Genomic DNA, 25,803 nt, shown 5'->3' on the forward strand with positions numbered 1-25,803 from the left:
CCGAGCTAGTCAACTAGAGCAAGCTTTGCCAACAGTACCAACTAGTACTTCGAACGGGAGATATCTCCACCCCAGCAACGGGCGTCTTTTCCATTGGCCTGATCAGTAAATCACATCTGTGGTAGAGAAAAACGGATAAGCAAGTTTCGGCCACCAGATGAGAAAACCGGCTCTACCGCTTTTGTGTTATTGACTGAGGAAGCCAAGGATCCACCCAATGACGATGGTGTTTAAGGCCTAAGAGCACCACCATTGAGCCAAGGCCAGCCTTGGCACCGAAATACGTCAAAGTAAAAAGTAAAAAAGACTGAGGAAACCTGTTTTCACCATGCAGCATCGATTGCATGACACTTTGAATTCAGCTTCGTCTAACGATGTTAATGTATGAGAAAAAAAAACATTCACTTCCAAAAATGCTTGAAAAATGTTAAATTTTTGTATTATGTATTTTTTTCTTTTTTACAGACTGACCAGAATAACTTAGCTATTGAGTGAACTTGGTATTGCAATGTATGAGGATGAGGCATGCTGCCATGAATTTTAAGTAATGGTAAACAGAAAAAAGATGACCTTAAACCAATATCCTAGAAAGATTGGGGTTTGGCAAAACATTACAAGTTCATTTTTTGTATAGTTAGGGAGGGATGTTTGAAGAAATCCTGATGGATTATCCAGTTAGGAATGGTTAATTGTTTTTATTCTTGCTGTTGCATGTACGTGGTAAGCAATGTGTCATACTTTTGTTCGGTTTTTTAATTTTTATTAATCTCACATTTTAAAATCAATTTATCAACCTTTAATAACTGTTGTCAAAGTTAAACAGGCCAGAACATTTCTGCTTGGTTGGATTTTTAGCAATCAGTCAATGCCTGCAGGTATTATGTGCTTGAAAGCTAATCATAGTGTCATCTTACATAAATCTATCATACAGGTCAGGCCTTTTCTAGCCCCATTATAGATTTGTTTTCACACTTTTCTTTAGGATCCAACAAGTACATATCTTTGGCAAATGTGTTTGTTTCAATTACTCAAACATAGATGGACAAAGGTTGCCTCACAATTTGGATAAAAAGGCTTGATAATCCTGGAAATCCTATTTCCATATGTAAGTTATAAGTCAGAAGCAGGCAATCAAAGTAAACCAATATGATTGGCGAGGAATATATTCGGATATTTCGGAATCTGATCGTCGCCTGTAAAAGACCCTGAAGTACTGACCGTAATGGGTTCCCATCTATTTCTTCGTTGTGTCTGGTGCGCGAATGGTATCTTGTCTTGGAAGAAGTTATCAACTATCACGAATTCCGTAGATGGCGAGCTCACTGAGATATCTACCCAGCGAGGTATTTGACTACTGACGGCCTTAGCCTTTTGTTTACGGTTTTGGTGTTCTTCACGCCGACTGTATTCACACTTCCAATCAACGACAGCCAAGGTTCATGTTTCTTCATTAATTTGTTCTAATCAATTTCATCATTAATAATAATCAAATTCAGTAGCACATCACGATGTGTTATCGCATCTTTTTGCCATGTCATGGCTCATGCGAATTCTTGTTTGATTTTCCGGGGACGAAGAAGAGAAGCGAGTAATCTGGCAACCCATTTTGAACGGTGTTAAACCAGCCTGGATTGATGAATTATTGAGGAGCATAGGTCACTTTCAGATATGGAATTTAAATTCAGCTACAGAGTGTTCGGATTGTTTGGAGAGTTAACCATTTGATAAGTTGGAATAGCTTTTTAACGTTTTGAATGTTGTGGACAACTAATTTCCGTTACCTGTTGTTTCGGTTGCATAAAAGGAAGGACAGGTATGTAAATGCTTTAATGTTGTAAATGGCTGCCTTGATTATTCTTGTGTTTTTTTGCTTCGATTTTTGCAGGATATAATGTAACACAGTCATGGCAGTTGAAAGCACAATGCTTCGATAAGTGCTTACGCCACAAACAAGGAATACATCTAAGTGCGAGGCTAAATGGATTAATATCTTGACATGGTTGTGCAATGGCAACCGCGAAAAGTCTTTTTCATCTTGTTAACGGGACTTTTTGTGCCAGCAGTCAAAAATTTGTTAGCTGGTAATTGCGTTTACTGGTAAAAGAACTATTCACATGTTAATCATGCTTGCATACCTTTTCTTTTAATGGCTATGATCTGTCGATGACTGTAGATAAGGTTACCAAAGACGAATTGTTTTCATTCCCCCCGCAAGATCCATGTGTGCAGCTGAATTTGTTATTACTTCTGACTTAAGCTTTCTATGAGATGTAATGATAGGTCAAGAAGGTGGACGTAAGGAAATGAAACATATGCATCAAACGTCCTTTTTCTTTCCTGCTGGCATTGTGAAATACACTTGCCAACGGAAAAGGAAAAATAAATTAATAATGCTGCATAGCGTACGTCGTTGTAGTGTTCTACAAGAAAAATTGAAACTGTAGATCTGGGTTAATTTGGTTGTCACGCTGATTCTTCTTGATAAATGATAAGACCGTAGGAGGTTATGAAGTAAGTGATTAGTAGCAAAGATGTTATAATACGAGGTGTTCATAAACGGATGTTAGATTTTGTTTTTTTCTCTATTCCAAACTTTTATTATCCTCTTACCTTATAATCTACCTAATGGTGGTTATGTATAGTAAAACAGGAAGTAGGAAAATGCCATTAGAGAAGTATTAGATAGTTAGTAGTAGTATTAGTATTAGTTAGGAAATGTTACTGGGGGTGATTGTTGCGGCATTTAAAGGATCTAAAGGATCTTGTACTTTCTGCATGATCTCATGTTTATGGCGTTTTTTTTAATTATTATTCCATTGGTAACGTGGTTTTATTGACAGCACTTGATGTGAGAAAAATATGTTAGATAGGAAATAAAATAAAAGTTATTCGGTTAAACTTACACTCACAATGCCTATAAAATGATAGATTGTCTCCAGATATATGCAATCATTACCAAATGATAGATTTATCTACAGATATACGTATGCTTCGATCTCCCATCATCTTGGAATTGACCCTAAGACCTTTAGTGTTTCATACCGATGCTCTACCATTGAGCCATCATCAACATCATAGCTTTCAGCTTTTGTCTCCGCTAGGAAATGGAATTAATCTTAGATATGCGCAAGCACACGTATAATACTCCACAAATGATATAATTAATAACCATATATTGCACAGTGGTAGAGTAAGCGCTTGGCAGCTGTAAGGTATTAAGTTCGGTTCCTAAGATGGACAGATAAGGCAATGGCATAAACTAAATATCATTGAATAATGATGAAATCTTAAAACATTCAGGCGAGTCGATAATTCTCAATTTTTCTCAATAATGCTTTAAATAATACATGTCAACTGATTAAGACTTGAATTCCTTTCCTCAATGTTACAATACATACATTCTACCACAAAGCTACCAATGCAGTATTGGATAATAGTCTCCGCCTATACACAATACAAAGCATAGCTTCAAGCAAAAATTCGTAAATATGCTATAAATATCAAATTGTAATCGATAAGCAAGTCATGGCACAACGGTAAAGTGCTTGCGTCGGAACGTTTAATACTGTGGTTCAAATCCCAGACAGAACAAAATGTAACAAGATTAGTTCAGGATTCTAATTAAAGTAGCGGCAGAATTCATACCTGAATCCTAAAAGTTCAATGGTGCATCTACCACGGCAAAAAATCACCTTGATGTTAAATGATCAATAAGATAAAAGTCATTAGTACTCAAAATAAAGTCGACTATGTTAAATAGTTGTTTCAAGATCATTTGTTTGACCCTGAAAATATTGAAGGTCGAATATTTGACCTTGAGAAATGAAGACTGAAATCCCATATCTTGGATTCCATATCCTGGATCCCAGATCCCATATCTCATATCCCATATCTCATATCCCATATCCCATATCCCATATCCCATATCCCATATCCCATATCCCATATCCCATATCCCATATCCCATATCCCATATCCCATATCCCATATCCCATATCCCATATCCCATATCCCATATCCCATATCCCATATCTCATATCTTCCCATATCCCATATCCCATATCCCATATCCCATATCCCATATCCCATATCCCATATCCCATATCCCATATCCCATATCCCGAATCCCAAGGTCAAATAATCGAACTTCGGACAAGTTTTTCAAGGTCAAATATTAGAACCTGAAAAGAATATAACATTTGCCAATTTTTCGTTTGTGAAGGATATTTATACACTGCCGCAATGACTATTAACCATCAAAGACTAATTATCTACCTGGATGTTAATAGCAGTAGAAGTTAAACCACTTTTCTTTTATTATTCAGATACGTAATGCTTGCCGAAATTTTCATTAGAATCGATTAATTAATTCCATTTTATTCTTGTTACACTACGGTGTGTCTGGGATTTGAACCGCAGTATTCATTGTTCCAACGCAAGCACTTTACCGTTGTGCCATGACTTGCTTATGATGAATTATTTGATATTTATAGCATATTTACGAATTGTTGCTTGAAGCTATGATTGTATTATATATAGGCGAAGATTGATTTAATATGTATCAATGGCAGCTCTGTGGTAGAGGATCAGAGTTGTAATGTTGAGGTTTGGAGTTCAAGTCTCTGTCAAGTTCACATAAATTATTTATAGCATTATTGAGTTAATGATTGTTACAATTGTTCACTCGCCTGTATGTGTTAACATTTAATCACCAAGTATTTAATCTATGCCATAGTTTCCCTCCATGGGAACCGAACATAGTACCTTAGAGTTGACAAGCGCTGATTCTTCCACTGTGCCACAGATGATTGTTAAATACATTATTTGTTGAGTATTATAGGTATGCTTGCGCGTATCTAAGGTTAATTCTATTTACTAGCGGAGACAAAAGTAAATTTATGTTGAAGATGGCTCAATGGTAGAGCAACGGCATGGAATACTAAAGCTGTGGTATCAACTCCAAGATTATGGCAGATCGAAGCTTTCATCTGTTAAATTTATAGTCATTTTGAGTTTAAGTTTAATTATTTTTGATATGTAAATCACAAACAAGTTCAATCAAATAATTATTATTGTATTTTACTTTCTCACACATTTTTATCACAAGTACTGTCAATATAACCATTTTACATTGTTTCATTAGAATTTAAAAAAAAACTCCGACATTAACAGGACATCACGCAGAATGTACACGATCCTTAAGATTCCTTTTAACTCCGCAACAATTAGCACCAATAACATATCTTAATTGCTATGTTCGCAAGGTAATTATATATTTAATTTGATTGGGTATTTTAATATACTTTAATTTATACAGATATGGACGATTTTACACATAGAAGGATTCGGAAAATCCTCCCACGTAAACTATCCAATACTTCTGTAATAGAATTTATTACCTCCTGTTTAACTACATGATCATTAGATAGATAATATGGTTAGTGGCTAATAATCGCCCGGAGAAGAGAAAAATAAAAACTCTTGCATTCCGTTTATGAACACCTCGCATTATAGAGCAAGTGACTGACGCGTACCCCCATTGTTTTACGAACAAACCTTGGTGTTTTAAGATAAGCTTTTGCGGCTGGAAGCCATGTTTGTTTCGCGATAAACATGGCCGCCAGCCGCAATTTCTCTCTTAAAATAGGAAGGTGCGTTCGTAAAACAGTAGGAGGTACACGTCAGTCACTTGTTCTTAGGGCTCGGCCCCGTGTCCAATGGGTAGGTATTTGGGCGAATGGGTAGGTCTTCTCGGCAAAAAAATTGGATCTGGTGGGTAACGGTTCCTAAGACTTTGTGCCCACTACCTACCCGGGTCCCATGTGGGTAACACAATTACGAAAACCGTTTCCATTACCCGGGTTCAAAACCCGGTTATCCCCGATTACCCGAGTTTTTCCCTGAAATCAAGGAACGCCCTTTGAATTTCCCGCCACAAAAATTTTTTTTTGCTACCCTTCCTTAATTTAACTTAGGGCTTTGCAAGCCGCCATTTTCCAAGATGGCGGTGGGTATACCCGGTTTGCCCATCAAATCCGCCCAGACTACCCACTTTGGCAATTAAACTACCCGGATCGCTCATGGGCGACTTTTTTTGGCGACGAACCACGGGTAAACCGGGTTTTCAAGAACCGGGGCCGAGCCCTACTTGTTCTATAACATCTTTCATCTTTGCTACAAATCACTTACTTCATGACCTCCTACGGTTTTATCATATATCAAGAAGAATCAGCGTGACAAATCAAATTAACCCAGATCTACAGTTTCAATTGTTCTTGTAGAACACTACAACGACGAAGCAGCTAAATGGCAACATCATCACAATGTACATTGAGTCGCTTAATTTTCTTAGCAGACACGTAACGTAATATTATTTATTTTTATTTTTTCGTTGGCTAGTGTATTTAATAATGCCAACTGGAAACGAAAGGGAAGTTAAATGCAAATGCTTAATTTCCTTACGTCCACCTTCTTGACCTATCATTACATCTCATAGAAAGCTTAAGTCAGAAGTAATAACAAATTCAGCTGCACACATGGATCTTGCGGGGGGAATGAAAACAATTCGTCTTTGGTAACCTTATCTACAGTCATCGACAGATCATAGCCATTAAAAGAAAAGGTATGCAAGCATGATTAACATGTGAATAGTTCTTTTACCAGTAAACGCAATTACCAGCTAACAAATTTTTGACTGCTGGCACAAAAAGTCCCGTTAACAAGATGAAAAAGACTTTTCGCGGTTGCCATTGCACAACCATGTCAAGATATTAATCCATTTAGCCTCGCACTTAGATGTATTCCTTGTTTGTGGCGTAAGCACTTATCGAAGCATTGTGCTTTCAACTGCCATGACTGTGTTACATTATATCCTGCAAAAATCGAAGCAAAAAAACACAAGAATAATCAAGGCAGCCATTTACAACATTAAAGCATTTACATACCTGTCCTTCCTTTTATGCAACCGAAACAACAGGTAACGGAAATTAGTTGTCCACAACATTCAAAACGTTAAAAAGCTATTCCAACTTATCAAATGGTTAACTCTCCAAACAATCCGAACACTCTGTAGCTGAATTTAAATTCCATATCTGAAAGTGACCTATGCTCCTCAATAATTCATCAATCCAGGCTGGTTTAACACCGTTCAAAATGGGTTGCCAGATTACTCGCTTCTCTTCTTCGTCCCCGGAAAATCAAACAAGAATTCGCATGAGCCATGACATGGCAAAAAGATGCGATAACACATCGTGATGTGCTACTGAATTTGATTATTATTAATGATGAAATTGATTAGAACAAATTAATGAAGAAACATGAACCTTGGCTGTCGTTGATTGGAAGTGTGAATACAGTCGGCGTGAAGAACACCAAAACCGTAAACAAAAGGCTAAGGCCGTCAGTAGTCAAATACCTCGCTGGGTAGATATCTCAGTGAGCTCGCCATCTACGGAATTCGTGATAGTTGATAACTTCTTCCAAGACAAGATACCATTCGCGCACCAGACACAACGAAGAAATAGATGGGAACCCATTACGGTCAGTACTTCAGGGTCTTTTACAGGCGACGATCAGATTCCGAAATATCCGAATATATTCCTCGCCAATCATATTGGTTTACTTTGATTGCCTGCTTCTGACTTATAACTTACATATGGAAATAGGATTTCCAGGATTATCAAGCCTTTTTATCCAAATTGTGAGGCAACCTTTGTCCATCTATGTTTGAGTAATTGAAACAAACACATTTGCCAAAGATATGTACTTGTTGGATCCTAAAGAAAAGTGTGAAAACAAATCTATAATGGGGCTAGAAAAGGCCTGACCTGTATGATAGATTTATGTAAGATGACACTATGATTAGCTTTCAAGCACATAATACCTGCAGGCATTGACTGATTGCTAAAAATCCAACCAAGCAGAAATGTTCTGGCCTGTTTAACTTTGACAACAGTTATTAAAGGTTGATAAATTGATTTTAAAATGTGAGATTAATAAAAATTAAAAAACCGAACAAAAGTATGACACATTGCTTACCACGTACATGCAACAGCAAGAATAAAAACAATTAACCATTCCTAACTGGATAATCCATCAGGATTTCTTCAAACATCCCTCCCTAACTATACAAAAAATGAACTTGTAATGTTTTGCCAAACCCCAATCTTTCTAGGATATTGGTTTAAGGTCATCTTTTTTCTGTTTACCATTACTTAAAATTCATGGCAGCATGCCTCATCCTCATACATTGCAATACCAAGTTCACTCAATAGCTAAGTTATTCTGGTCAGTCTGTAAAAAAGAAAAAAAATACATAATACAAAAATTTAACATTTTTCAAGCATTTTTGGAAGTGAATGTTTTTTTTCTCATACATTAACATCGTTAGACGAAGCTGAATTCAAAGTGTCATGCAATCGATGCTGCATGGTGAAAACAGGTTTCCTCAGTCTTTTTTACTTTTTACTTTGACGTATTTCGGTGCCAAGGCTGGCCTTGGCTCAATGGTGGTGCTCTTAGGCCTTAAACACCATCGTCATTGGGTGGATCCTTGGCTTCCTCAGTCAATAACACAAAAGCGGTAGAGCCGGTTTTCTCATCTGGTGGCCGAAACTTGCTTATCCGTTTTTCTCTACCACAGATGTGATTTACTGATCAGGCCAATGGAAAAGACGCCCGTTGCTGGGGTGGAGATATCTCCCGTTCGAAGTACTAGTTGGTACTGTTGGCAAAGCTTGCTCTAGTTGACTAGCTCGGCAAACGACAAACAATTACAGAATTTCCGTCAAAGCGCAACAGAAAACGAAACTAATTAGATAAAAAAAAAAACTAAATTAAAGGATTCCCGTTTATACTTGAATCTCTGAATTTCGTCGACAACTTTCTCCTGCAGAAAGTCGGTGAGTGAGATTGAAAAGGAACCCAGCACAAGGTAAAGGATGGCATGTTGCATCATCTTGTGTGTGACGGATTCCCTCGCTTAAATCACTAATGCGTTGTACATGGCTCAATAATGTTTGCAAATGTAAAGATATGATCGCTTGTTTTGGTAACATCAATCAATAGCTGTAAATAGAAAAATGGTTAACATTTTCCCCTGGATGTTGGAACAATGAAAAAGTAGGCCTACAAAATTTTGATTTTGGTGCACATCCTTCTTTCCCAAAAATTGGACACTGCTCTCCTCAACATAATCTGAGTGTGGATGAAGTCCTTGTTGGCAAGAAAAAATCTTGATTGTTCCAAGATGAGCTCAACCTGTTCTTTGATTTTAGACCATGAGGATAGCACAACTAATATGAAAATCTAGCACAATTAAACTACCATCTTCTTGCTTTGCCATAGACCTTAAGTTCTTAGCAAATACCTGCAACTCCAGGGACTTCACCCTCTTTCTCCATCCTTCATACAAGAATGTGTGTAAATTGGGCTCATTCAACTTCAATGGAGTTCTAAAACGAAATGTTTAGTGTTACAAAGAACAATGGCAACCAAAGACCATATTCATGTCCACATTAGAATGCAGTTCCAGTCCTGAGTGTGTAAATTACCTTGTGCTTGATTTCCTAGGTAGGTGTCTGATCAATATACTGACAGCCTTGCTGAACCATTTTTGTGGCAGAAGCTTTCAGATCACTCCTTTAGTTGAAGCTAATGATATTTTCACTAATAAGGTTCCACTGCTTGATTTTAAAACAAATCTGCACAATTGCTGCCAAGATGCACCTTGTGGAAATGGTATCAGCTCCCTGTAAGCAAAGCATATGATCAAGTAAGATACAAAAAGGTACAGAAAATCAGCTCACATTTCTGGTCTGTTTTTCAAGTGAAGAGCAAAGAGGATTTCTAGGACTTAGTTGATTTTCTCTTCTGTGGTCAAGGCTTTACAAATTTGTATCTCATCGTCGCATGTTGAACTGTAGTCCATTTCTATTTTAAGGATACAGCCCTCGTCAGTTGTGTCTGATTCTACCATGTCTTTGTGTTTGCTTCAACTCTTCACAACTCCAAAATTATCGCAGCTGAATTGGATGTCAAAAAAGCTTTGTTAACATGAAATTGTCAGATATATACCGCTAATCCTATTTACCTTAACAACTTTTTGTCTGTCACAGACAAGAGTGAGGACTGAGGAGACGAGGAGACATATATGGGACACAGCGTTGCAAAGTATCCAATTGGCTATGAAAACTGCACGAGCAGGGTTCGGTCCGTCGGTCGTCGGCCCCGCTTCGATCGGGGTTGTTCATTATTGTTTATGGGACGGTTCGGACGTGTTACGGGCTCTTACCAATCCCCCATCAAGTTATTATCGAGTAGAAGAATAGAGGTACGTAACCCGACGAATTGTTTACAATATTCTTATATTGTTCAAGACCATAGTCCAAATTCAATAAGAAAACAGTAGACATAGATAGCATAAATTTATTTGTTGTTACTATTTGTTTTGAAAGTTTTTTTGAAAATGAGTGTTCGTAGACCTGCACCAACCAAATACTAAGTTTGATACCGATGCAAGCAAGGCTGCATTACCTAAAAACAAGCATCCCTACTTCTTAAATTCATAAAGGATAACCCAAACAGGGAAAGAACCGTGGGGTGAAGGTGCAGTGAATTTATGTGCTCAGTGTAAGGTGACACCATAAGCATTAGTGCTTGAAGACCATACGGTGGGAACAAAGGAATTCGAGACCCATTTGTAAAACACACAAATCACAATATGAAATAAAGTAAACGAATGCCGATTTGACAATACTCAACCGTACCATCTTTTTTCCCGTCGTTCTAATGGGCGTGAATTTCGGGGATGGACGGCGAACCTCGTTGATCCAACGACGATCCTAGACGCCCAGTGGTCCTCTTCAATGATGGTCGGGCTCTTCTAGATACATAAAAAAGAAAACATGGTTAGATAATGAAATTTTAAAAACATATACTTGGCGAATCCGTGGCGACGATCTCGTTGCTCCAGCGCCAATCCTCGATGTTCAGCGTCCTCTTCAGTGGTGGTGAGCCCCTTCTGGTTAGATAAGACAACAGGCATGATTAAACTAATAATTTTTAAAAACCTTAAATTCTATACCTTCAAATACCGGGCGATGACCTAATTGCTGCGGCAGCGATCCTCGATGTCAAACTTCCTCTTCGGTGGTGGTAGGGCCCTCCTAGATACACGAAAAAAAAAATAATAATAATAATAAAACTAAAAATAATAACATAATTAGATTTTAAAAACACATACCTGACAAACCCTGGCCGAAAATCTCGTTGCTCCGGCGGTGATCCTCGATGTACATCGTCCTTTTCGGTGATGTTAGGGCTCCCCTAGATACATAAAAAAACAAAAAAACAAAACAAAACATAATTAAACAATTAATTTTTAAAACATATAACTTAAAATCCTGGGCGATGACCTCGTTGCTCCGGCGTGATCCTCGATGTCTATCGTCCTCTTCGGTGGTGGTAGGGCTCTCCTAGATATACAACAACAACAAAATAGTTAGGCAAGGAATTTTTATAAACATATACTTTACCCCAGGCGACGATCTAGTGGCTCCGGCGGCGATCCTCGATGTCCAGTGTCCTCTTCGGCCCAAAAAGATTGCCTTCCTGATTGCACAAAAACGAGAAAGAAACAAAAAAAGATGGCTTTTGAATTATGATGAAACTACAAGGTTCAGCTTAACTTTAACATACACCAGGTACACAAATCACAATCACATTACAATAAAAAAATTCCTGAAAAAAACAGTTTTATTAACAATGGATCGTTAGTTAGTAATTCTGAATTTGTTACGATTGACGGGGCATTTGAAAATTGTGCGATGAGGTCGAAACATAGAATTCATTGCATAAACAGTTTACGAGCGACGATTACGGGTAAAGAATGCATTAAACAGGGAAGAGAAATGGTCGAGCTTGAGTTGTGCAAAAGTAAGGATTGAGGTGGATTACGCTTATACGCCTTACTTAAAGTAGCCTTAGACTTAGCTTAAACTTAGACTTACTTATCCTTAATTTAATGTACGTTTTAAATTCTATCTAGACTTATCTTACTACCCAATAGAATACGGTTGGCAACTAAACAAAATTAGTGCAGAGGCAAAACCCAGTGCTGATGCAGTGCTCTTTTAAGTGCGGGATTGATGTATCCACAAATTGCGAACTATATCCATCTTGGGATCGAAAACTAAGTCCATGTGCGAAAGTTGGAGGAATCACTAGACCCGGATTAAAAGCGACAAAACTACGGTAGTGCATGCCGTGCAGGTGAATGAGCTACTGAGGTGGAAAATGCAAAACGAGGGTTTGTTTCTTCATTATTGAATTGCCCAAGGTTATTTTAGGTCATTGCAAGAGATTGGGTCAAACGAGGGGAAATGACCATATCCTCGAGCGCACGTGGAAATACAAAATTTTACCTTCAGAATTAGGTTCCTCTACCCCTGACTTCAATTCCTGGAAAGCCAGGGTGTGGAACGTGTCTCTGCGTGTATATAAGGCGATATCAGATTCTTCAATTCAGTTACGCATGGATCTTCCCCTGCAACTGTAATGCTGACTCAGCATTTTCAGGTAAGTCGGTGTTCGCTTTGGTTGTTTTTTATGTGTTTAGTTGCAGTAACTACAATTACAGCTCTGATTTGTAAGACTGTTGTTCGAAACCTATGCAAACAAAAGCGTGTAATAAATTTTGTCATTCTGTGTTAACACAAGTATTTCATACACTAGACTTACGTAGAAGTGTGGCAAGAGTCTTGTCAGTCTCATTCTTTGGGTGTTTAGTTGAAGGAACGTATGATCAACAATTACCACGCAGGCTCCGTTAAACTCCGGGAGAACAATTGTTGTTATACGCTTAATTATCAAGACGTTTCCGATAATAACGTATTGTTATCTCTTTTTGTCTACAGTTGTCTTCAATCATGAATTTCTGGACCGGATTTTGTGCGACTCTTGCACGTTCTTGGTTATTTCTTTCTAATTTGATGTTAAATGATTGCACTGATTACATACCTTTTTTAATGTGAAACCACTGAGTAGTGCTGAGGGTTTTAGTCGCCCTATCTGCTGTATCTTCCTGCTTCGCAGACTACGGTACATTCCGCAAGGGCGCATCTGAGCCTATGGCAATTAGGTGGTGACAATCGATTGGGACTGGCAAATTATCAGTTCACCAATAAAAATATGTGTGTGCCATGGTAGTGCGCATTTCTTCCTATCTAACATTAACTAGTTCTGTAGTCGTTTCAATTTATGTTTAATTCTTTATGGTACTTTGTGTCCATACTTAGAGACGTGATTGGTCTATCCGTTTGTATTAGGACCTGATCCGCCCCGCATGAGGAAACCCTTTTAATATGGGTATGCCACCGATCAGGCCGAACTCTTCCTGCAGCATCTTGAGTCGTACTTATTTTCACGGGGAACGTCAGTGTGTTTGGAAGCTATGCTAAAACAATTCTGGTTTAGAGAAGGAATATACAATAAGGAATACTACCTTGCATTATCCAAATTTACCTTTAAGTTTGTTCATATTCGCGAAAAAAAAGCAGAAGATGGTTCAAAGCGCATCGTCTCAAGCGTCAGGACTTCAATGTACCAGAAGCCAGACTAAAACTAATCTAGATCACAGACGGCGATCCAGACGGGAGCCAGGAAGCCGTCAGCGTGACATTTGAAAATTGGGTTATCTGCTATAATTATCAAATGTTAATATACTGAATGAAAGGAAAAATTAATTAATTCAGTTATTACTGTTAATGGAGATCGTTGAGATGAATGTATACAAGGGCCAATTTGTAAGCCGGAAAGAAAATTCTTCTGGTTCACTTCATGCTGAAGTAGTCGTGTTCATGCCACCACCCGTTCCATGTATTTGCTGAATTGCTAGTTCCTGTAAATTCCTGCTATTAACTCTTTCATTTTTTTCTTGTTTTCCGAATAAATGGATTGGCAGTTTACACGACAATATTGGGTTAAGTGTTAATTCTTAATTCTTAACTCGCATTTCGTTTACGCACAACTCGATTGAATTTTTTGTTATCTAACGTTACATCTAAACACGTTGTTTAGACGGAAAGTGAAACGGAGACGGGAAAAAATCTTTATAAAATGCTTTCAACAATGCAATCGTAATAATAAACTATCACTTTTAACTCGAACTGCTTATCACATCTATCGCCATGTTGCCCACCAAAATTCGAAGACAAGTACGGTAAGCACAGGCTCACTCTTGGCGATGTATTGATTAGATCCGCACTAGAATACGAAAAAGGCACAGCACGGTAGTGAAATCCATTATCGATTTCTTCACATCGCATAATAAACTAAAGGAATGGCAAGAAAACTGTTCCGGGTTAGGAAGAAAAACTGACCATTTGACGTTCTTATTCGCCTGCGTACGAGTGATTGTCAATCCAATAACGGGCCAGCCGCTGTTGACTCGCATAAGTTCCTGCACGTGTACCGATGCACATCTTCTTCTGCTTGTCCGTCAATTTGGAACCATCGCAGGCAATCGGGTGGAAGACGTGGACGAGTGCGGGATCAGGTGCCCGGAAAACAGCCAAATCCGCGTGGGCTACGGTTCGATCGTAAAGATCGACATCCTCTTGGCCCCATCCATGAATGGACGTGTTCATGCCACCCACCCTCTCCAGGTCACTGCGATAGACGCTAACGATACCAAAGCCGTAGAAACGCCAGTACCCCCGGTCGTCGTCGATCTCGAAGACGTCAACAGCGATTTCAGAGTCAACAGAATAGGTCAGCGGGGCTCTGAAAGACGGATCAAACTGACTGAAAACAATGGGGAAGTACACTTGGCGGCCACGGATCGTATGCGATCTGATGTGGTGCAACGTTTTCTCTGTGAAAACCATATCCACGTCAATAAAGGCCAACAGACAATCATCTTCGAGTTGACAGCTCGATTTGCCCGTTTCCAAGGCAGCTGCACGAGCGAACGCTTCTTGTCGCTCAATCAGTTCCACTTGAAGCTTGCGACCACGAATTCGCCTTTGAAAAGCCAGTACGATGCTCTTGATCTCATCAGATGGATCCTCGTTTTCCATTGTAGGGTACAGGACAATGACCAGTCGAACATTTTCGTCAGGTTCTACGCAGACGCGTTGAAAATTGTTCATAAAACGCTGAAAAATAGCCAATCGGCCGGAGAGCGGTAGAACAAAATGTATCCTATTGGAAGACTCGTGAGCGACTAGAGGGCTCCTACGCAATTGCAAAGGTCCAAACGCCTGTTGAAGGTACGCATGCCGCCGGACGGGAAATATCATTTTTCGCCCTCGGTACTTCTTGTACACCAAGAGCAAGTCCAGTATGTAGTCAACGCCGAGTCGCGGGTTGACTCGGTAATATCCGTAGAGTAGCTCTTTGAAGTCAATGACACGACCTCTTTCTTTCGAGATGGCATTGATCCCTTCCATGACTTCTCGTATCACATCCTCCACGCCCTCGCGTAACGGAGCGTCGATGGCGCGCCTTGGGTTAACAGTTTCCGTCGAATCGACTGACCGCGCTAGGAAATTCCAAGTCAGAATTTCACTCTCGTCTTGTGGTACAAATTTGTTTAGACTGGGCGCCAATCCTAAAAGAGCAAAAGCAAACAAATGACGGAAATAGACTTTCCATTATTTACACTAAAGGATTTACCCAGCGTTTGAAGATCGTTCAAGTCAGGCGGTACCCACGATGGCCCGAGACGTTTGCGGAGTTGTTCAACTGAACTAGCCATTTCTCTTCTAATTTTGAGCCCTTCGTAGATTTTCTCTCGTACAGAAACTCCCTAGGAATCAAATCCGACTATTAGAAAAGCTTTTAAAAATTTTGTTCATGCTCAAACGGCGCACCTGTAGGAAGTTGTTGAGGCGGTACATGTGTGCATGTTCTTTGATGGGATGTAATGTGATGGCTCGATGAACTTCGCGAGATTTCAATGGACCGGTGAATGCCGTCCGCCCACTAGAACTGTGATGGAAGATGTTCTGCATCTGTTGAAAGGATATAAGAAAGGTTAGTCAAGCGAATTGCAAGAAGGCAGGTGTAACAGGATACGTTGTTGGCTTGACTGTTGCTGCCGGCCAAGGAGCTCAAGAACTGAAAGGCCCGACGTAACGTGACGTTTTACAGACAACCCACACAAAGTAACTAGAGGCCCTGTACGTTCCTCAAATTTCCTGCTGGTCTTTGGGCGAGTCGGTAACACACAATTCCCCTGACAAGTATTCGATTACTGGTGGGCAACATGAGCGAAAGTTCTTCGGCCAGGAAATGATTGTATAACTTATACCAAATTTCTTATGCAAAATGCCTCTATTTACACCCTTCGTCTTTCTTTTCCCAGCTGTCCGACGTGTTTTATTCAATCCAATGCGGAAGTTTTAAAATTAGATTCTGTGTTGGTAGTACTGGGTGCAGAAGACATCGAACATAGCATAAATACCTCGTAGGACCAGGTGCACGGAATGCCTGCAAACTTTTGTACACATCTTCCCAGCTCGACGTCCTCGTGTGTAGTGTAGAGATTCTTTAAGCAGTCCTTGACGTGGGGTGCAACCCGAGACAGGGTGACGTGACTGAATATCATTCCCGGGCCACCCATACAATAATTCTCGTCATACTCGAGGCTCAGCAAACCAAATTCTTCCTGAAAAAAAAAAACAAAACGCAAAAGAATTTTTTTTTTATTATTATTTTTAAATGGAATGAACATAAATATACAGCAGCAATGATGTTTCCTCATACCGCAATTCCTTTTCCGGCCTGTCCAATGAATCTAGGTTGACTGCTATTAATATTTCGTAGGAAGAGCTCCAGCCGTTCGGTTTTTACAAATACATCGTCATCGGCTCTCATGAACCATTCGAATTTGTCACCATAGTTTTCATACATGTATTTGAGCATCATGAATGACTTTTTTTGAGGTGGATAGGAATCATCTACACCTTTCAGCCTGACTACTGGCAAATCGTCAGTAGCATTCTGAGAGTCAGAAGTGAAGAATACTAATTTTCCAGGAACTCTGGTGCCCCAAGTTTCGTAAACTGCTTTGGCTCTGGTCGCAATGTACTTGTCAGCTGTCATGACTCCAACTAACAGCAACTGTCTGTTTCTGGTTTCATTATCTGTTCGTTCTTGAATGTTATTCACTTTTAACCTTCGATGAACTGGAGATAGCTTGTATGGTACACATGCACTAGATGATATGAGTAACAGCTGCAATTGGCTGGCCAAAACAATTCCAATAATGAGACCGAAGAAGAATTTTACCACCACAGCCCACCTATTCCACACTCGAGGGAATGACTTGATGTGGAAGCCACTAACCACTCCATTGTGGCTACCACCAGGTCCAGGTCTGGGCTTGTAAAACATCTTCACGAACTAGATTCGGGTGAAGTGAGACGACAAAAACACGTGTTATCTGAACGAGGCGACGGACGAGATAACATTCATTTCGACGTAACACAATGTCAAGCTAAAAGACATTTCTTAGTTAAGGTATACTACATGTCGTCACAAACCAAAATACAGACGTCAACCAGAAGTAAAAATCCACAAGAAAAGAAAAGACCAAAACAAATAAATACAAGGCCACCGTAGATGCAAAAAGAGGAGATTTATTAGCTGACTTTCCGACGTGACGCCTGGCAAATGACTGGCGATTTCTGCTAGAGACAGGAGGCTGCTTTGAGCGACCTCATCTGAACAAACATTACACTGCAGTCCTCCTAGTCTTTTGAAGAAGACATTATAGAGAAATACGCTTGTGAAGGCAAGGGAAGAAAAATTTTGCTTTCAATCAAGTCTCAGGAGCACAAACGTGTAATTTGCGATTGAAATCTATGCAATAAAACTTAAAATAATACAAAATTACAATTTCAAGCAAAACCACGTTTGAATCTACCATTATTTATACGATTCACCGTACCTGACAAAAAGATTTAATATCGTAAGATCAGTGAATTCTTCCCAGAAGCCAGCAACAGCTGGGTGATGTATCTGAAGAAGTTGTACCTGCCGCGCGACCTTTCCAAACATGCCTTAACCTCAAGAATGCAAAATGTAAAAGAAGGAGCGTCGTGAAATTTTCTTTTAGCCATGAACATAATCAGTAATTTAACACATTTGGCAATTTTCTCATCCTTCAGTTCAGACTTGGCTCTTAATTAACTTTCCAACTGAGAATATCCAGCTAATTGATTTCATCCAGAAGTTGCTTTATCTCAAGGTCTAAGCTGGGGGTATTCTGCAAAATCGCTCAAACAGCGGTTCATGTAGTTGAATGATAATTCCACAAAATCTTGAAATAGCTTTGTCTTAAGTTCTATTATGAAAAATAAAAAAAGGAAGTTTACTAAAACCAACAAATGCAGAACATGGTGGCTTACAGATCACGAGTTCCATCTGACTGGAGTACAAGACCAAGCTCGGAGGATTCTTCAGCCTTTTCACAAACCATACATAGCTCCAGGTTTTCTTCACTACTGACCATAGTCTAGTGAATTTTTTCGATTTATTCTTAAGGACTATTTACCTCATTCAATTTTAATTAACGCGTTATCTTATTCGCAGCTCGCCTTCGAGAACAAGCCGCTGTTGTAACTGAAGTTTCTGAACAAATTTCTCAAACGTTTCAGGTTCTTATATTTTTCATTTCATCCATTTCGTCGTTGGGGTGGTGTAGATTTCAAAATACACGGCTTTTCCAAGTATATCGAGGGATTTGTCATTTTCTTTCAGAAATATAAACTTTTGACATCAGCTGGCCTTGCTCCCGCCAAAATTTTCGGCTGCAACAACAACATTGCACGTTGCCAAATTCTTCATTTTCATTCTCGGAATTTTGCCTAGCAATAGAATAGAAACTTAGAAGGTTTTTATTTTTCGTTAGTTAGGAATGCGTGGGGTGCGCTAAAAATACAAAAAAGACGAAGCATAGAGGGTTGTGGTAAGGTGTATAGGGAAACTTCTGGATGGTGTGTAAAACAAAGCCTGCTGAAATACTACCTCTATCGGGCAAAAAACGTAGCGGAAACAATAGAAGCCAGCAATTTGAATCCCCAAAGACGAATATGACCGATTTTTGAGAGCCGTTGTCATCTGTGAACTTTAGCTGCGAAGGCCGAATATGTAGGATCCACTTGATTGCGTCCAAGTATGACGAATATCGTTTACTTGGAATTGTTGCTAAGCCACGAGTTGCAAAAAGGGCCCGCTGGCAATCGGTTTCTATAATTCACGACAGAAGGCTGTCTCGTATTTTCGTTTATTATTATTTCAAATGTTTCCAACGAAAATATACAAACCCTACCACCCAGATAATGCGAATTCCAACTGTAGAAAACAAACGACGTCACAACATGTCGGAGCGAGTGGAAGAAACGAAGGAAAACACACCCGGACGTCATAAGTCAATCAAGTTCTCCATCCTGTCAGATGATGGCGCCTTTTATGTTCTTTTTTTTTTTTAATTTATTATTATTTTCAATTTTGGCGACCCACGTCAAAAAAGACAGAGAAGAAGGTTTCTTTTTTTCTTCTTCTTCTTTTTTATCCATTTTATTTTAACTCTTTTTCATTACTTGTTTCACGACCATTTTGCGTCGCTCCCGGCTGCTTTTGAAGCGCAGTCCAATCACGAATTCCCGGAAGCTGTTGCAGCAGCACTGAACCAGTTTTCCCGTCCCTCTCTTTTCTCTCTCTCTCTCTCTCTCCCCTTTCTCTCTTCTGCTGCTGCGGCTGCCATCATGAGACGTGAGAGACGTCCCACATGTTCAGCTCGAAGCGTCCAATGCGCTTAATGTGTGTTGCTTTTCCAGGAAATCGAAAGGGCCGCTTTTGTCAAATAGCAAAAAGCGCGCAGAGTACGTTATATTGGAGAGCGGGAGAGAGAGCGTGAGCTTCTAATACCGCCGTACCCAAAGTAAACTCCAATTCTGCGAGACGCTCACGATATAGAATACCATAACCGATTTCAGTCTGCAAATGGCGTTTCGATCGGGTCCCGAAAAGCTTTCCCTTCTGCGTTTGCCTAATTAGCATAGACGGCGTGAAACGGTTCTACCCCATGCAGTACCATCCGAGATGCGTCTATATTTGTAACACGGTTACCCTTATCTCCTTCGCTTTGTTTAACGTCTATATACAATCAACTATTAGCTCATTCACGATAAGTTTTATCGAACAGACTTGATGCCCGTTCTAATCTTAGAGTGGCACATACGGCAAAAACACATTGCGTCTGGTCCAATTTTAATCAGAAAATCAGCATAATCTTCTGATAAACATCCAAAATCCACGCGATAAAAATATTAAGAGCAAAATACACTATATAAAAACTATAATAAGAAATTAAAAATATTAAAAGTAGACCGCCGTTTCGGATCGATGATTGTTGGGCTGGGCCAGCTCTTAACCGATAGTTTACGAGATAGTTGATGTCCTTTAGTTGTCTCCATGCTGAATGTCATTAACGCGAGGAGTGCGCGCTATTTCAAACGTGACCGTGAGTAGGCGGGTAGGACTAACCTTTCCTCTCCTTTGTAAAACGACAGCTATCGGGCATAGCTTTATGTATATAAACCAACCGCGCAACGAAAGGATTTTGCATAATATTCATCGATTTAAACGAAATTCGTGTTTGAACGTTTTTTTGTTTGCCACTCCTTGTTGCGCAGTGGGTTTCAGTTTTTGTTTTCCTTTCTATTCCACGAATTTTGACGAACGCGTCATCACCAAAAAAGAGCGTAGGAAGCCAATCCCCCTTCGTGTTTCAAGTAGCCTAGTTTGTGTTCGTTTAAAACTATACTAGCAAGTTTTTTCCCCTTTTTTTTTATTTATTTCAAGATAAGAGTAGTGGTAGAAAGAGAGCCAGAGTTCCAGGAAAATTTGTTTGGTCGTCAAGCAAGCACGTGTGATCTCTGGCTGCACACGAATCGTATATGATAAATCTGCCCCAACAGGATATACAGTACTTACTATGTAGAAGCAAGGCGTCGTTTCAAAACACTGACGATAAAAAATTAAGCTCATTTAATTTCCTCACGAAGCACTCAAACATGTCCACAACCTACCAAGGTCCCCGTCTTTTCCTTTTTCCACGTATGATATGTAGACACAAACGAAATTGTCGGTACTTTGGCTATTTGCATATTATAAATGACAAGAGGGAAAGACTTCCCTTCTTTGCAAAAAAAAATGGAATACGGGGTACGTGACACCATTTCTATGCTGAAAGGCTTCTCCACGAATTAGAAGGAAAAAAACCGCGAAGGGGCTTTCTCTTTGATATCACATTTTTTTGGTTAGGTGTGTTATCTGTTATGTAACAGACGTTGTAAAGGGCGTCATACCTTAGGCTAAATCCAAATTAACAACAATAGGCGGCACCTCACTAGCAATTATCCGCACGTTACATCGCCCTCTATACAGATCTGACTGGTGTGGGGGGTTTAGCTACTGCTTACTACTACATCAACGCCATTTGCGAAATATAAAGGAACACTAATCGATTTTCACACGAGTTGTTTCTTTTAAGGAGATCAACTGGAATAGATTTTGTTTTTTTCCCTTTTTAATTGAATTTTTTTTTAATGCGATTTTAATGAATGTGAAAATGTACTGATAGATTAGCGCTGGCAAGTATTTCGACTCGTATAACACACGCGTGTTTTACCGGTGTTTTACATAGAAAACACAAAATGGCTTCTTGATATTAGGGGAGGAACGTTTTTTCCCACCTTTATCTAATGGAGGCTAAATTAATATGATATGTTATTAAAGCAGTTGGATAGGTCAGACGGTTGGAGTTTCGTGGTTTGCTACAAAAATTTGCATGATTGAAGTTTCTCGGTTAATTAGCTAGCTCTCAGTTCCAAGAAAAAGTTCCCTTAAAGTTCTTCGATGTCAGAGATTTACTTTTGTGCCTTCGATCATTTTGATTGCAAGATCTTATAATTGTTCACCGGTCGAAATGTAGACGGATCTCAGGTTCAACGGCTTGTTAATTGATGACGCGATTTCATGTGCTGCTGGCATTTTAATCAGTCTAGTTACGTCACAAATTGGGCAGGCATCGCTGGAATTTGACCGTCTCTTGTTTGTGCCACATCTTTATCTCTCGTCTCATTCGTCTAGCGTAGAGAATATAATTCAAGTTCGGGATCTGTTTTTTACACAACTTTGATTGTTGCCGCGTATAGTCTATACTTGAATCTATCGTTTAGCAAAATGGACTTGATAACCTCATTGAGGCCATTAAAACTCAGACTGCTGACTGAGCAAAAAGGAAACAGAACAAGGACCAGCTAGTAATAATCACATTTTTCCAAGTATTTTCTTTTCGGGGCAAAACAAAAAAACAGACTGACTTTTCAAGGAATTAGTTGGCCATTATACCTGAAATCGCGGGACAAGACGCTGTCGAAAAATATGAGAAGTTGCGCGTTTCTCCCGCAACAGATAAAGCCAATGGGAAAAAAGATAGTGGACTAACGAGATTTTCACGCAGCTCCGCCTCTGTTTTTCTGACTATTTTCTTAAGAAAACAATCGTTAGACGAAGTGCTCGTTGAGACGGTGACGGGCTTGGCCAAATATAAACGAGGGATAGAAAAACAATGCCTCTCTAATCTATAAAGAAGGGAGAAAAACGTCTCTTTCGATTGTGTGACAGGGACAGAACCTTTCAGTCAACAGTCTACATAACAAGTACACGGAGCTTTCTATATACTGATGGGCCGACGCTTGAAACTTTGACAGCCAACTGAATAAGCCAAACATTTCAGGCTCCGAAACGCTGTTGGCACCGTGTCAACCCGCCTCGCAAACATCAGCAGCTCGTGATACAGCCCATTTCCCGTTTCCCGGCAAAAAGAAAACTAACAGAGCTCATCATCATCTTCTTCTTCTTTTTGTTTGACTTTGTTCGTTTGAAACTACTCTTTAAATAAAAAAAGAAAATAAAAGAAATCCACTTTCGTTTTTTCTTTTTCTTTTTCAATCGGCAACGTCGAACGAAAATCGAACGAAAGCAGACACTGGGCCACGGATATCAGCTCCGAAAGTGGCTCATTATAATAACAGAAAATGCACATAGTTTAAATAGGAGAATTGTAAATGTTGTATGTCTCAAATTTAGAAGAAAACAAACCTGCTGTATCTAGTGCTTCAGCAACCTTGACATGATTCTTCTTTAGGATGTCGCCATCAATATGCAAAAGTGTGTTGCGCATCAACGTATATAATCAGCCTATACGATCACCTTGGCAGCTCCTTTTCAAATATATATAAGAATAACACGTGGTAAAAGACGTGAATTTCGTTTTTCCTTTTTCTCCCTCGTATGTATAGCAAAAACAAAAAAACGAAACCAAAAACAAAACTGAGTTTTTAATTCTAAAGATAGACTAATGTGGCAACCTTACTCGTATAATGTACACCTGTGATTCAGAAATACCTTTCCCATCAACAGTTTAGAGTGCATTGAGCCATCCTTATAGAGCGAATAGAGCGACGAAGGCAGTGAAATTCACGCAAGTTTTTGTTTTTCTTACTCTTTTCGTTCACCTGTTTATGGTCTTGTATTGGCCACCAACTTGCAGGTTTTCTTGGAAATTGATATTCTTTCGAAGCGTGCGCTGTTGGCTAACTATAAAAAACTGGGATGAAACCAGAGAGACGTCTATATACCAGTTGGCGATATGGAAATGGTGGATGCAAAAGAAAATGTCGTAATTTTCTAAGTATTTTCGCATCTGGTGATTGCTTTGTTATGTAGTTCAAAACAAAGCAAAAATAAAAGTGGCCACTTTTTTCGTCAACGACATTCTTTGTGGAACACGCAAAAATCGTTACCGGTCATTTATCAAAACCCAACTGGCCAATCAACAGCAAAAAAAATAAACAAAAAAAACGGAACCGCGAAATTTAAAGAAAAATATTTCGGGGAAAAAGACAAATGAATTTTGCGAATCACTCGCATTTTCCATTAGTTTCCACCAAGTCTTTGATTTCGTTTAGATATCCGTTGTCAGATCATATCGTCATGTCAAACTATAAAATTCCCCCGTCACAGTGAAAAAATAATAATAATAAAACTAATCAGAAACTAGTATAACGAGATAGATTTCCTTTTTCTATTTCTTTTTTAAAATATTTTTCAAAAGAAATTTGAAACTGGATGTTCGGTTTTTTCCATCCCATTCCGAGAATTTCATTCCCGCTCTTTGACGTTCGATAGCCGTGTGTCAAGCGAATCACGTTGAACGAAACTTTATATTCTCTTTCCAATCATTTTATCTATTTCTTTTTTTTTTTTTTGGCTGTTTAACTCCCCCTTTTATTTCCTCCATATCTTACACACATCTCCGCATTCCAATGCGTGTAGATCTCACGGCACTCCCGATCGATCGGTTTCGCGCATGTGACATTTGACTTTGATGCAGTCACGCCCACCATCGTTGTGAACGTCTTGCTCTCAAAATCCAACCCCCCCCTTTTTTTTATTTATTTCTTCAGTTTCTGGTGGGTTTGAACAACAAACTTTTGCGTCACTATCAAGAACAAAACCGACTCTTTTATTTAGGGCCTTCATTTCGGCACATGCGCCTCTCATTTTCAATTATGGATTAATGATCGTTCTTACCTTCAGGCGAATATCAATAATCCTATTAGAATGCATTTCCTACGAATCGTTAAATCTTGGCAACGGCGGCATCTTGTTAGTCTATAACACAACGATGGCAGAAGCGATGCCGGAATAAACAAGAAATAAATTCTCTTTTTATTTAAATTGATGATAGATCTGTTGTGTAGGTATGAAGTTCAACGAGTACGATATTTTATTCAGATGGCTTGAAAAATCAATGAAACTCTTTCATGAGAACGACGCGTTCGTGCCGAGGCTCTTCCAAGAAACGTGTATCCTTGATCGTCTCTCGGAGACGTTCCAAACTTCTCCTTTCTCTTTAGAAGCGCATATCTCTTCAACTGCGATCGCCAGCAAGGTATATAAATATACGTATACAACAAACAAAAATTCGTTATCAATATAAGAGAGGTTATATACGAAAAGAGGGATCTCAATCTTTTTCAGTTGATGAGATTTCTTTCGGTGGTTGGTGCGCGAGCGCGTCTCCGAGAAAAGCAAATTAAAGGGCGCCGAGTACCAGGAATACGTTGCGACTGGCAGCGCCACGGAGCACCAGGGCAAATATAATACATCGTTCTAATAATAACGCTTCGCCGAAAAACTGGGAATAGAACAAGTATTTATCGGTAAAAAGAAGAAAAAAAGGACTCGAGCGAACGACAGAGATCAGAGCGCACAAATAAAACTGTCAGCCATGAAAAGGATGTAATGGCCGTTCTATCCGGCAAAAGACGAAAAGAAAAAAAGGAACATAATAAACGAAACGGATGTCTAATATAAGAGGCAAATAACATAAAAGTCTTCACCTCCTTGTTGCAAAGGCTTTATTATAAAAAGGTATAAAGTTTACATAACGGTTGCTAACAACGTATATACGACTCTCTGGGGGGATAGAAGGGCGGCATCAACAGGGCGTGGCAGCGTCCGCTCCTCTGTATTTTTCTATTTTGGAAAAAGAGAGAGAGGAAACGTGACTGAAGACTTGTAAGTGTTAACTTCCGGTCGTCAACGAGATGTCGGGAAGAAAAAAAAAGAAAATGGTTGAATTTCGCGTGCGTCGGACACGAAAATCAAAAGCGACGCTCGCATTTTTCACGTCATGCGACGTCGTTGGGGGTGGACACGTTC

General features: G+C 39.4%; 1 protein-coding gene and 1 long non-coding RNA gene across 3 annotated transcripts; both read right to left on the minus strand.

Annotated features, from left to right (window-relative positions):
- Window positions 1–14,226: 14,226 nt before the first annotated feature.
- Window positions 14,227–17,714, minus strand: LOC116926756 (chondroitin sulfate synthase 1). Of its 2 annotated transcripts, XM_032933692.2 has the most exons (6): window positions 17,306–17,714; window positions 16,768–17,248; window positions 16,466–16,669; window positions 15,873–16,013; window positions 15,676–15,808; window positions 14,227–15,610 (listed from the first exon to the last, which is right to left on the minus strand). In XM_032933692.2, the coding sequence occupies exons 1-6, from the start codon at window positions 17,395–17,397 to the stop codon at window positions 14,391–14,393; spliced, it is 2,271 nt and encodes a 756-aa protein (XP_032789583.1). In that variant the 5' UTR covers window positions 17,398–17,714; the 3' UTR covers window positions 14,227–14,390. The 2 variants fall into 2 exon arrangements, with proteins under 2 accessions (XP_032789583.1, XP_032789578.1); XM_032933687.2 differs by having other exon boundaries at window positions 16,768–17,713.
- Window positions 17,715–18,088: 374 nt separating this feature from the next.
- LOC116926770 lies at window positions 18,089–19,490 on the minus strand. Its single transcript, XR_004396308.2, has 4 exons — window positions 19,337–19,490; window positions 19,033–19,254; window positions 18,414–18,872; window positions 18,089–18,349 (listed from the first exon to the last, which is right to left on the minus strand). It is a non-coding gene; the product is annotated as an uncharacterized LOC116926770 (long non-coding RNA).
- Between the last annotated feature and the right edge of the window lie 6,313 nt (window positions 19,491–25,803).

This window comes from Daphnia magna, linkage group LG7, assembly GCF_020631705.1.
Source record: "Daphnia magna isolate NIES linkage group LG7, ASM2063170v1.1, whole genome shotgun sequence".
In the NCBI taxonomy this organism is placed as follows: domain Eukaryota; kingdom Metazoa; phylum Arthropoda; class Branchiopoda; order Diplostraca; family Daphniidae; genus Daphnia; species Daphnia magna.